The sequence below is a fragment of the Coloeus monedula genome, assembly GCF_965178545.1.
Source record: "Coloeus monedula genome assembly, chromosome: 6".
Taxonomy (NCBI): Eukaryota; Metazoa; Chordata; class Aves; order Passeriformes; family Corvidae; genus Coloeus; species Coloeus monedula.
The window spans coordinates 32,210,776-32,224,908 of record NC_138786.1 but is presented as its reverse complement, the minus strand read 5'-3'; the positions used below and the strand labels follow the sequence as shown (position 1 = coordinate 32,224,908).

Sequence of the window (14,133 nt, the reverse complement as noted above, 5' to 3'; positions counted from 1 at the left end):
TTTTTTTTTTTTTTAAGCATAAGAGATAAGGTATTGCAGATTCAGCTGCAAGCAGTGAACTATTTCACATAGACATAAATGACAGGGAGCCTTTTATTCTAACTACTGCATTTGGATTCTAGCCAATCCCTCAATGAAACGTATAATTGGATAAATGTAGGTTATGGCATTAGTAGTATTCAAGCACCTCTATTCTATTTGAAAAGGAAACAGTTTTTCTGACCTTTAAATCTCACTACAAATAAAGGAGCAATTATTTCTCAATAAGAGCATCTGTTGAAAATTAAATTAAATTGAAGAAAAAATCAGTTATTATTTTTCCTTGCTTTCATAAACCCTCCTTACTTGTCAGCTTCCTGAGGGTCTGCCAAACCACCTTGTCTTCTGTGTCTATCCTTCACACTGTGAGATTCCCAGAGGTGAGGCTCGCTCTTCATAAGAGGGGGAGGAAACACTCTTGGAAGTGTAAACTCTGGCAAATTTTGCATGTAAAAAGCAAGAGAGGGGGGATCTTTTTCAGAGCTGTGCTTAGAAAGCCTTCTTAAGAAGCATAACAAAAAGGTGCATTCTCATATCATTTGCTGAAATTTTATCTAGCAAGTAGGGGGTTTAATAAAATATAATAATTCTTGTAGTTACTGAAATCACAGAAATTGAGCTGCAAACAACTGTCTCTCACTTATCTGTCCCTGACCTGGAGGTAAAAAGGCACCCTTTCCAGCACATGAATTTACTGGCATACCTTTTCACATTTCTAGACTAGTTGTTACTCTGATGACATGTTTAAGCAGCCCTTTCCTCTCTGATCTATGCAGCAGATGATTTTTGCACAGCCTGTTTTCACTCTGTGCTCAGCATGCCCACTGGCTCTGCAGGAGTTCTGCTCGGGAAGTGAGAAGGAAAGCATGCACTACAGATCCACTAAGCAGATACCAGCCCACGTCTCTCTTGGAAAAAGGCATTAGGCTGAGAATTTTTGTGGGGTGTTTTCCTAATTTTTTTTTTTTTAATGATGAAACTGAAAGTTTTTTCACCCCTTGGTAGAACTACTTTAATTTAAACTTGAATTCTGAACATACAAGAATGATTTCACTCATTTTATTGTCACCTAGGTTCAAGAAACTTTTTATTTTTTTTTAATCGGGATATTTAGTTTGTCACTTCTCTTTGAAATTAAAGTCCCTCGGCCACTCTAAGTCTGCACAGTAACAGTAAAGCTGGAGTGAACTTCTCACACTATTACATTACACTGAAATCAATGCTGTAGTCCTTTAAAATATCCCCCTCAAGTACTATATTTTCTATATTACATATTCAATTGATACACATAATTTATATATATATATACACACACATAATGTTTATGAAAATGATTGAATCACCTTAATTTTCCACTTTCAGAAGAAAACAATATGCAGTTTGTCATTTAAACGGGCAAACCATGGTGGGATCAAAATATACCCACTGGAGAAAACCAGTATCAACAGCTGAGCACTGGCCACCACGAACACCAGCACTGTATGTGTATCACTGAGGGGTCTCAGTGACAAAGACAGAATGGTTTGGTCACATACTGCTCAGCAATTAGATGCAAGCACACCAGAAATTTTTCTTCATGGCTATGTTGCTTTCACCAATATTAAATTTTTGGAACAAGGCATCTATCTATGCTGAAAAACAATTGTGTGAAAAAAGGTAAGGAGAATAAACAGCATAAATTTACATGCACACGTGAAACTTCTTGTCCCTCAAACATTTCAGAGCCCAAAAGTCAGAAGGATAACTAAAAATCAGTCTCCTGTGCTCTGCTATGTTTTGGATTAAAGGAGCTAGAAAGGACAGTAAAGAAGCTTTTGACAAATACAACTTAAGCTGAATGAAGGTATGTTATTTCAGAAAACCTGTTTCCAAATCCCAAGTTAGGCTGCAAAAGAAAATTCATTTAAATATCTTAATCATCACTGCTGCATCACTCCCTGAGGAGAAGCTGCCACATTCCAGTGCAGCTGGAATTCAAGTGGCGGGCCCCAATGGAGGGGTTATTGCAGGTCACAACACAGAGTCACTGGAAAAACAAAGCAAAACCCATGAATCCTCCTGGGCCCAACTTTCTTTTTACACTGGTATTGGTGATGTTTCAGCAAATGACCTTGTCACTATATTTTATATAATATCTCTGTTATTGTCCACCTTTTACCAGTACTTTATTTTTCCAAATAATTTATTTCCTACAGCTTTACTTAATACTGAAAATACAAAAAGAAAGGAAGGCTTGAATTGATATTTCACCTGCAACATCAAGCAAGAAATAAAATATTCCCAAACAACCTGTTGTTTAATATAATACAGTAGAAGCTAAGCACAGATAAATATTAGGCCACTAATTTTTTACACTTTCTGAGCTTTGGGTACTGACCCAACAAACCTCTGGAATAGCAAGCCATGAGCGCTATGTCCCTGTGGCTTGCAGTGACTACAACTGGTGCAGGGTCCTCAGCACTTCCCAAGGCTAAAAGTTAAGTTACAGACCTCCTGTTGGAATATACCCTTCAAGTCAATAGCCATTCAAACTTACCTGCTTCTCCTTGAAATGCCAGATGTGAATAAAAAGATGTATGGCTTCAGGAATGTTGTAAGTCTGTTAGCAACAGCAACCCTTCCTTGAGGGTGCTAGGAAAAGATTTTCTATAGCTGCAAGTTTCAAGATAAGAAAATAAACCAAGAAAATAAGAATTATATAGTATTTTTCTTAATGTTCTCTAGATATTATACATATAATCCTTAAGCACAATTTAGGTTACTTTAAAAACTGCCCAAGCACTTGGAACACTGCTTTTGAGAAGATCTCTATAAAACACAACCTCCATGTGAAAATAACTGGACTGTGGCAAGATTACAGCCAGCAGACAGTCCTAAACAAATATCATACAGGCACAGAAAATACTCTTGAAAACACTTGTCAGTATTGCTTTAATTATGTTTAAAATAGCAAAATTATGACACCGGTTTAATATTTTTAAGATAAGAAACATATCTAGGTGAGATTTGAAAAGTTCCTTGAAATGTGCTTTAAGCAATCCTATGCAGAACATCCACTATCATAAGGTTTGTTACTGCTGTTGAAGAACAAGTAAAAATATCAGAAAGTAAAAAAAAAGAAATAGCAATAGCTTATTTGAAATATAATGTCCCATTCAGGTTTTTAACTAAAAGCAAGTAGATTCTATTCTGATCTCTTTTGTATCCACACAATTACAACTTTCCCAGGAGTGTGCAACCACTTCTACAGGCAACTCTGTAAATTAGACTAAAATCTGGGCCAATATGTGCATTAATTTAAGTGTTCATATTAGATCAAGTAAACCCTATGCAGTAACAGCCCATGTATAGTTAATATTCTATCCATACATCTTTTCTTGATGAATTTTAAATGACCGTAGGTATAGGATCTGAGAAATAATTTGTCCTTTTTGTTCAAGTCACAGGAGAGCTTGTCCATGGGATAAATCTGCTGAATCTCCTTTGCTAGAGTACCTATCCCCACTTAAAAAAACCCCATGTTTTTTTAATAATGTCTTCTTATTCTGACATTGCAGCACATGAAATGGAAAACTGACCATCAGCTGAGTAAATAAGGCGAAAGTCAGGAAAAAATACTAGTTAAAGACTAGACAATCAAAAACCTGTAATGAATTGTTACTATTATCTCAAACCCAAAACAGCTGCATTACCCTCCCCCTCCCCCTCCCTCCCCCCCCCCCCCCCCATTACTATAAGGTTACACAATCCAGTAGCTGCTGCTGGGGCAAACTTCTGAATGCCTCCACCTTTACTCTCACCAAGCCTTCACCAGGGGCTGCCATCCTTCCTCATTTAATTAAATTTCTTAACTAGGAGATACGAATGTTTGCTGTGTGGTTACCCTTTTCCCAGACAAGAATCAGGCAGACCTGAGCAGACTAGTGCTGATGTTCTGATCCAGCAGAGGACTTGTGCAAGTCGAGCCTTCAACCAAACCAGGGGTCCAGCCAACAGACAGCCCTGGGGCAAAAAACTGGGTATTTGGATGTTTCATTGAGTCAGGACTCTGAGTCAGACAGGCTACAAGCTCCAGCAAACTGTAGTGAGATAACAGAAGACATGTTTTAGCTAACTTTATGCAAAAACTAGACTCTGTGTGTGTGGAAAGAAAATTATTTCACACCCTCTCTAATAAAGCCCCATCAGTACATACTAAACAATTCAAGTTTGGTTGGTTTTTTGCATTATTTTTTCACAAAGAAAGACATGCATGTCTTATCAGACACACAGCTACATAATATCTGTGTACATTTCTTTATTAGGCAGAACACCCCCAGGAAATTTAATGAAATGCAATAGTTTATTTTGAAATCTGCAACAATATAAGATGACATGAATAATTATCTCTAAAGAAAAAAGCAGCTCATGGAACATTTTCAATTATGGTAATTTTTTCCCTTCAGGTTGCTTGATATGGTACTGTATCAGTGTAGTATCACTGATTGAGGTTTAGCTACACTTTCAGGAAAACAGTTGTGCAGAAAAGCATATAGCTGCTCTCCCCTCAAATTTCAATGTTCATATGATCTGAAAAAAAGAAAAGAAAAAGGTGCTGAACTGCCGTAAGCGCAACATTACTGGCAAGAGGAAAACGTAACAACAGTTTGTGATACAACTTCTACTTACAACTTAATATAGCCCCCAAAACAGAGCTGGAAATAATTCTTTATTGGCTCATACAACTATGAGAAATAACAGCCTTTTCGTGTCTGCATGTGGGTAAGTCTGGAGTCTGTTAACCTCAGGAAACAACATCTATATCTACATATATAAGAGCTAGATATAGATTAGTGCTTCTTTCAAGAAACAGGCGTTACTTATCTTTGAAGGCAAATGAGAGTTTCCTTCATATATATATATATTCATATATCTATATGTATATGCATTATGCTAATAATTATGCTTTTCTTAGAATATATAGAATTTAATGTATTACAGTAAATCTATATCACAGACTACAGTACCATAAGGAATGCAAAACTGAAATTGTCCTAAACCAGTTTCACACAATTTTATTTGCTTAACCAGCACTACACAAAACTTAAACCATATCTAAGTGGGCAAGAAAATCAAACTACTTACAGAAGATAATGCAGACGTGTTTAAATGTCCTTTAGAATTAAGACCATAACGAAACTCAAGTATGTGAATATCTCTTAAAAATGAAAACAATACTGGCACTTCTCATACCTTCATCTGAAGACATATTTGCCTTAAACTGGATTGCACTGGGATCTCCATTTCTCAATACAATTAGCGCATTTAATCGTGTTTGAACTAACAAGCAAATTATCTACAGAATACGTTAAGCAAGTTTACAAATTTGATAAATAACACACCATTTGGCCTATGTCCAGGACTAATTGCTTCAGACAGAACTGAGTCACCTTTGTAGAAAACAAATTAATTAGCTTCTTAGTAAAAAATGAAAAAAAAAAAAATCAGGGACTGAAAATTCAGAATACTTCCCCCCTCAAAAAACGAATTCATAAGCAAAAAGATCATAAAATCAAGATGCTTATTAAACATACAGATTTGAGTTCTACATGATTAAACATTACTCAGTCACTCCTGCAAAGAGATAATCTAATTACCCCATTACATTACTCTGACACATATGATTTTGACTCAAAGATATTTAAATTATTATGTGATAAATGTTAACACATTTACCTTACAGACTTCTACAATGAGATGTCCCATATGGAAATTTACTTAATAGTGAAAATCTCCTTCCTCTCTTGTGCAATAAAACTACCTCACAGTGACTATAGCTACAGTTACCAGCTCACTTCACTACCCAGTGGTCACAGTGCGTGGTGTTTTCCTCAATTTAACACATTCCATCTTAAAACACACTCATAATGGGAGGTGGTAGTTGGGGCTGAGTCACACATGGCTCTGATCATGCTACATCTGTTCGGACTAAAGGAGAACTTTAACTCAAGTGAAGGCAGCAAGTTACTGAGTTTTTCTCGCTGTTGGTTGCCAAAGAAGCCTGGTCGTGTAGTATGCAATCATGTTACTCCTGCATGAGATCAAGTTGCCCCTGGCAGAGGTGGTTCTCTGTGGTCTTCCCCATGACCACCACTGCCACCCTGCTCTCCTCTGGGCAGAGCACTCTCTACCCTTGCTCTGCTCTTCTGATGCCCGCATCTACATGAAGAGTAAAACCAGCCTGTAAAGGTAGCTGATAAGTAACCTACTGGGAAAAAAAAGCACCAAAACCACCCAACCTTTTCTACATGTAGTATTTCTGTTTTCTTCATGTAGAAGCTATGGCCTAAATCTCCTAAGGGACAAATAGTTCAGGTAAGTATGGATATACACTTTGTCTGGCAGTGTAAAAACAGCAGTAACATGACTTCCTGCTTTCTGACAGGTGGAATCGCTTTGAAAAAATATTAACATTCCCTTCACTGTAGAAAGATTAAATACAAACAATCAAAGAAAGTGTTGTGATCGTAATTACAAAATTATAACATAGCAGAGGAATATTAGAATCTTCATCTAAATTACTAATGTATGTGAAGAAGACAGTTTCTCTAAATCCAGAACAGATTTCCAGTATAACAAAGATCAATCTTGACAAGCATAGCAAAATGTATTGATTTCTAGTAAGATTAGACTGTAATCACAAACTTCATACTGTCACAACTTTTACGTAAAAAATGAAAGGTTTACCTGCCTAAGATCTGGCTTATTTGAACAGCTGGCTTTCCAGGAAGAGAACTAGTCTCAGGCTAAAAATCTAAATATAGATTTAGATTACAATATCACTATGTAATTATATATAAGTAAAGAAAAGAAAAACAAGAGACATTTCCACAATCTTTTTATCATACCAGACAGAGAGAAATTTAATTTTTTGCTGGTTAAAGTCTATTTTTTCTTTTATCAAACTAAAAGTAATTTATAGAAATTGTTCAGTATTATTAATCTAGGTATCTTATGTGTGTAAATTTGAACTCCCTCAAAGCAGTTTATTATCTTTAATATAGCTATGTTTGTTTCTATACTGCAGAGTTTACCTTATTAAAAACTCCCATGAAACACTTGGATTTTCGTGTGAATTTTTGTACCAGCTACTGGGAGAATATTTGCTCTCCACAGTGAACATGACTTTCTACTACCAAAAAGATAATCCATATGTATTTTCAACACTGTTTTCCAGTTGACAGAATTAATCAACATCAGTGATACATTTCATAAAACTCCTAGTCAATTATTTCAGGGTAAGAATTTTAATAAACATTCTGTTATTTTGTGTGTATTATTTTTGGCAGTTTTATGTTTTCTAAAAGAACATTCTCGCCCCACCATAATAATCAGTGTGTATTGGTGCATACCTTTGGTGAGAACCTGCTTAGGTTTTTTCAATTTAATCAAAAGCCTATTCTAAAGGGTTGTTAAGAGTCTCACCTCCTTTGGTTTGCAGTGGTATGCTGAGAATGTCAGCCTCTGTGGATGGCTCATTGTTCATGCTGATGCAATATAATGGTTCACCCAAGAAAGAGGGTTTCTTCAATCTTTTTGTGTTGAGTGCTCTTGACATAAAGTAACCTTCAGTAATACTCTTATCTTCCATCTTCTGTAAAACTTCTAGGTCATCAGGTTCCTCTGTTTGGGCCAGTGAATCCTTTGATAAGTGACTACCAGCCAATGCTTTGCTGATATAGTAGCCAGGGATTTTGCTCTCTGCATTAACACATAAGCTTTTGTCTTCGAGTCCAGCCTCTTCCTGAGCCATTAACATCCCTACAATATGGTCTTCAACTAACATTTTGGAAAGACTAGATGTGGAGTGAAGAGTGGAGTCTTGACTTGTGTAACAAGGGGGACTTAATCCAAAAGAAAGAGATTCCTGAGACTGTGGCATGGTAACGTTACTTATTGTTCTCTGAGGCTGCATACATTCTTCCAGAAGGGTCTTAAGCTGCTCTTCAGAGAGGCTCGTTTGTTCTTCAGTCTGAAAAAAAAGGCGAGAATTTCTTCTGTCAAGATATAATTAATGAAAAGCAGTGCCATAAAACAGCTTGAGAGATACACTGGCAGAATCCATAAACAAATATCAATGTTTTTCAATTCAAACTGAATTTAAATATGCATTTCCATAATTACAAATTTTATGCAGCATCCTCACTAGGTTCTAGATGGATTCTGTGATGAAAGTTAGGACGGAAGTCTGATGTCCACAAGGCACTGAGGGGCCTTTGATTTTTCATAGTCTTCCATGATATCTGACTGGTTTTTTAATGACCAGAGCATGTACTTTTTCATGTATCTTGGTTTGTTGTGAATACATACAGACACATACATACACACACTTTAAGATTTTAGTTATTGAAAGCAAAATTGCTAAAAGACTGTTGGGGCAATGCAGCTGGGATCAGAAATGGTTTTGGACAGCACCAGCCCACAAAGATTGTCACATACTGACTGAAATATTCCCAGCCTCTCATGGTAGAAATACCACATAGTGGCATTTCTCAACCATGAGACACAAAGCACATCAGTTACCTACCATGGCAAGCATGACCCATGGCATGTGACAGAAGAAAGCTCCATCTTCTGTAGAACAGTTTTAGTGCTTCCTTCAAGCTGTCACTGCTTGCATAGTTCAAAGATGTATCTTTTCAGTTAATTTCTTATTCAGAGAGCAGCACACTCCCATGATTTTTATTACACAGGTCTCCTTTACTGGAAGTTTCTTAAAATTTGTTATTAAAGATAATGACTGATATTAGCTGGTTATGGTGAAGAATAGCAAAGGATATTTTGCTTAAAGAGATTAGCAAGAGGGACTTACTTCCAGCTTTTACAATCTTTAATGCTCCTAAAAACAGAGAAGCACAATATTCCCTGACAATTTAAAGATTATAATGATAAGTACAAGACTATTTTTAGATATGTATAATACATTTGCCTATTAAATAGGAGCTGTAGAAGATATCGTAATATATATTAAAAATGTTGGAAACACTATGCAACATTTAATAGAAAAAAATGCTTTCTACAGTCAAAATCTCAGTTTTACCCAGCCGCCAAGACATAAAGGATCAGCTGATACAGTAGTGAACTCTTAGGCTATAGTGATTTATGTAAAACAAAAATTGTATTCATTGTGTAATGACCTCTACAGAGAATTTACTTTACATTGTGCTAGAGGATGGAGCTACTGTCATTTCAGAGGATCAGTATCAGATGTTTAGCTGATATTTTTTTCCCTGAAGGTCTCTGATCCAACTATTGGAGTCATATTATCCTGTTTGACACATATGAAATGACTTGGCTACAGACAAAGTACCACAGGGTGTATGGATTACACCTGAAAACTGATTATTCTTGTTCATCAGTGGGGACGGTTTTCAGTCAGCAAGGAAAGAGTATTTCTTTGAAAAACTCGTGGCTATTAAAACTTACAAGATGACACTACAAAGTGAAAAAGAATGACATTTTAGGTTACCTTCAGTCACCATTCTGTACTCACATATTCAAACATTAATAATAGCTAATAATCACTGCTACAGACCGAATACTGTACAGTTCAGGCACTAACTGATGTGTATAAACTCAGCTCTATAGAGTTATTTAACCCAGTAGTCTTTTCCTGCAGATATCAATTTCCTTCCCGAAGATACTCCAAGTTTCCTTCTTACACATAAAACAAAAGGCAACTGCATTAAAGAAATCAAGATGTTCAGGGCTTTTAAACGTGCGAAAAAAAAGGTGGGGGAGGGGGAAAAAAGAGCATTAACAGACTATCATTATGGGTAGAGATCTTTATTTAGATGAATACAGAATCAGGCAATTATACTGAGATTCATCTAATCTTGTTATCAATCAGTGTATTTTTGATAATATAACTGAAATCAAACCACGAGCTTAAGCACTTACATAGATAACGTGCAAAATATTATGACATCTTCAAACTTTACTCATGCTTCTAAATTTTAATCCTAGTTCAGAAAGTACTCAGTGATGAAAAATAACTCAGACAGTGGAAAACAATTAGTATGAAAACACTATGATGACTCAAATATGAAACATGAAATTTTTCAAATTTTCACTTTCAATGTAATCTACTGGCCCATGCTAAAGTCCTTCCATGTCTTGAAAAAGTATTTTAATTTGCAGGACAACATTTGTTTCCAAGTAGTGACTATCAGAATGGACTCACTGTAAGAAACACAACACATTCACACAGGAAGACCCTAACATAAAAGACCACTACTGGAAGCACAGCTGCATCGAGAGTATATCCACAGAGCAGATTATGCTATGTAAACATGACTATATTTTTAACACAGAAGATTCTCACATCTGGAAATCCACACGGATTCCCACATGGTTTTGAGTGTGTGGTTCTATACTAATATATTTCAAAGCTCTTGGCCAAGATCATTTAGAGCTAATTTTATGTTAATGACAGGGCAATTCACTCACTGCAGAAAGAAATTATGTATATGGAGCAAAGGAATGATCAGTACAAGATTAACGCTGTGAGGAAGATCATCTTGTCCAGTCTTTCTTTGGTCCTTTCATTTCCCCCATCCCCACCCCATTTATCTGCAGTCCATTTTCCTTCATCCAAAATTTTTTTTTTCTTTTTTTTTTTCTTTCAGGAAAATCATTCGGCTTGTATTCATAGATTACCTTGATTATTACCAGAGGGGTAAGTGGGAAGATTTAGAGCCTAAGACATATGGGGAGGGAAATGAGTAAAACAACTACAGAGTTAAAAAGTTTGGGAACTAGTGGGCTTGTTTTTCTCCAGAGTGGCAGGCCTGCAGCCAAAGCAGACAGTGTAAAACATTCCTTTGTTCCTTCTATTTTCTTTTTTTCTTTCTTTCTCTATTTCTCTTTCTCTCTTTCTCCCTTTGGATTTTTTGTAAGACATGCATGTGAAGATAAGGACAGTATTTAATAAACCTCTCCAAAAATTACATTTCAGAATACTAAAGGTGCACTGCTATTTTCTTTCACCAAACTCAGGAGATGACTATAGGCTTCAGGAAAAATACACAGTGGAGAAGATAAATAGCCATCAGTCATCCACTCAGCAGCCAGGAATTTACATTGAAATGAAAGCAGAAATGCTGCTGTTGAAATGAGGAAAAAGAGTTTAAGGAAACACTGTAGGGAAAGTCATCTCACAGCAAAAAAGGCTGTGCATTTGCAACCAAATGAGCATTTGAACTCATGGAATTGCATAATACAACTGTGTTAGGAGTCTGCAGAGTATATATTTGCACACACCAGAAGCAATCCAGTCACAACTAACTGTAATAGTTCAGAGTCATGACACTTGGATCAGTAACAGTCTTAGGGAGACACTGGATTCTCTATCTCCCAAGCTTTCACTGCCCTCATTGTAAATAATTCACAACTCCTATACAGAATAAATACTTCAAGATATTTCTTTAAAAATACAAGGACATAAAATTAATGTCATTCAAAATGCAGAAACAGCCCACTAGACAAGGGAAAATGAGGTATCAGGTCTGGTTCCCATTAAAAACTAGAAAACCTTTCAATTGTTCTGGCTAATTTTTAATAGGACACTGAGTCCTATTCATTTCCTAGGCTTTTTTACCGTTAATGATCCAAAAAACTAATTCCTAGCCAGGAGTTTAGGAGCCTGCTAATGACCTTTACTGTTTATGTGTGGTTAGCTTCTCACACATTTGTGGCCCTCCTCTGACTGAAGATTTCTTGTTCCTTGCTGAATTCCTCCGTGACAGGAGTCTATAGAGAAAACCTTACTGCATGTGGTAGGAATGCAGACTTGTAGTTCGCTGTGGACAGCCCTGCTGTGACTACAAGTTTTAAAGTTCACATCTTTAGGCTTTCTTTCTACATCTACACAGTAACAAAAACAGACTAACACTGAAAGTCCTTATCAGATTTTACCATGGGGAGAAAGCTAACATGTCAGGATTATTTCTAATTATAGTAAATAATCATAAAATGACACACGGTAAATGAGCAAGCACTAGAAAGTCAGGATATTTAAGGACTCATGTTGCTGGCACGTCTATAAATGTGGAAATTTTTTCCCTAGCCTGAAGGTGCTGCAATCAATAGTTCTCACAATACTTTATTTGCTTGAAATAATTTACTTTGATGCTCTAATTTGCTGATGTTTTTACTGGTGTAAAAACAGTCAATTCTAAGGTAACTGCTTTCTTCCTGATGAACTACTCAATTTTAAGAGAATACTGATCTATTGAGACAGAGTTCAGGTTTTTGACAGATCAGCACAGGGAAGTTTTGTAAGTTTTAGTTATTTAATAACCTATTGACAATTTCTCAAACAGCTCTGTTCTGTTTTGAAAAGGCAATCCTTGCCTTCTGTCTCTATATTACTCAACTCAACATGCACCATCAACTCCAAGGTCTCACCTTTCTGCATCACACCCAAGCATCATGCACTTGTCTATGAACAGTACTGGGCAGTGCAACTGTGGAATATTATTAATATGCTGCATAAAAACCACATGCATCATGTCACTGTGGAAGAGCTTCTTACAATTTCCAGAAATGTTGAAAGCCCGAAATTCTCTTGCACCACAGAAGTCAGCTTGGTGTCCATAACTTGTAAACTGATTCAAATTAATGTAATATGTCCATTGCGGATTAACCCCAGCAGACAGCTAAGCACCACACAGCTGCTTGCCTACTCCCCACCCTCTCACCCCAAAAGGGTAAGAGGAAAGGAAGAGAAAAAGAATGAAGGAAAGAGTAAAAACAATAAAATTTTTGGATCAAGATAAAAATTGTTTAATAAGCAAAGAGAGGGAAAGATAACAAAACAAGCAATGCAAAGGCAATCACTCAGCATCTCCCATGGGTAGACCAACACCCAGCCAGTTCTGAGCAAAAAATGATTAACTTTGTAGAACCCTCTCTTTTCCCTTTTTATTACTATGCATAAGGTTATATTCATTGGCATGGAATATCTCTTTGGTTAGTTTGGGTCATCTGTCTTGTATCCCAGCCTACTGTACACCCCCAATCTATTCACTGGGAGGGCCGAGTGAGAACCAGAGAAGGTGCTGATGCTGTGCAAATGCTGTTCAGCAATAGCTAGAACATAGGTGAGTTATCAGCATTGTTTGGTCACAAATCCAAAACACAGCACCCTACAGGCTGCTATGAAAAACATTAAAATCCCAGCCAAACCCTGTACAGAGACCCACACATCCACTTTCACAAAGAAATTAAGTGCTCAGCATGTTATTTTACTACTTCTAAAGGTTGCTGGTTTGTTTTACAAACACTATGTTAAGAGAAAAATCTTAATGAATGTAAAAGAAAAAAGTTAATCTTTCCCCTCTAAGGCTGTTTCAGAAGGGTTAGCTCAGAATGTCATGACAGAAAATATTAAAGGGAGTAGGCCAGAAACATGCTCACAACTCAATGAGCATGGTTTGGAGAGGCCAGTAATGAGTATGGATTTAAAAATTAAAAAATGGTGTTAAAAATTGAGGCTGAAAGCTGAATAATGTATTCAGTAATTAAGAGCTCCTTGTGCTACAATCATGATTCACCATCTGGTGGTTCTGTACTTATGCCTAGTGGGCTTGGGGACTTCTGTAGTGTTACAGGAAAGGCATAAATCTTCAAGAGTGAACAGGACACCTAAGCCATAGGAGAAAACCTCCTGCTTCTGCTTCTCCCTCCTTCTGCTGTCTTTCCTTCTGTTAGTTAAATCTTCCCTTCTCTTATTTTTTCCACTGTTTCTGTTTGTGCAAGGGAAGAATGAAAAGGTCTACTAGTCAACTTTTGGTATCTGCTTCTGCTAAGAGCCAAAAAGCAGAAAGAACAGAAGTATCTTGGTAAGAAAACAGATGCACCAGCCAAAAAGAGGAGGAGATTAGTGAGCATCTGGTAACATCACTGTCTGAAAAGAAAATTCAGCTTGTAACATTATGAGCCATCAGAACCTCAACATCAAAGTGATTATCAGCCTCATGCAATAATATAAAATCTCCACTAAAAAACCACTTTAAGAATTTTAGAAGAGAAAATGAACTTCACTAAGAAATT

At 36.6% G+C, this 14,133-nt stretch overlaps 1 protein-coding gene across 1 annotated transcript in view; it reads right to left on the bottom strand.

Moving 5' to 3' along the window:
• Positions 1-7,474: 7,474 nt before the first annotated feature.
• FSIP1 (fibrous sheath interacting protein 1) overlaps positions 7,475-14,133 on the bottom strand; it is a gene marked incomplete at its 3' end in the record, with an annotated part of 66,333 nt that continues 59,674 nt past the window's right edge. Inside the window, exon 11 of the mRNA XM_082283665.1 lies at positions 7,475-8,050. Within this exon, the coding sequence (XP_082139791.1) occupies positions 7,475-8,050 (576 nt within the window). The remainder of the gene's footprint in view (positions 8,051-14,133) is intronic.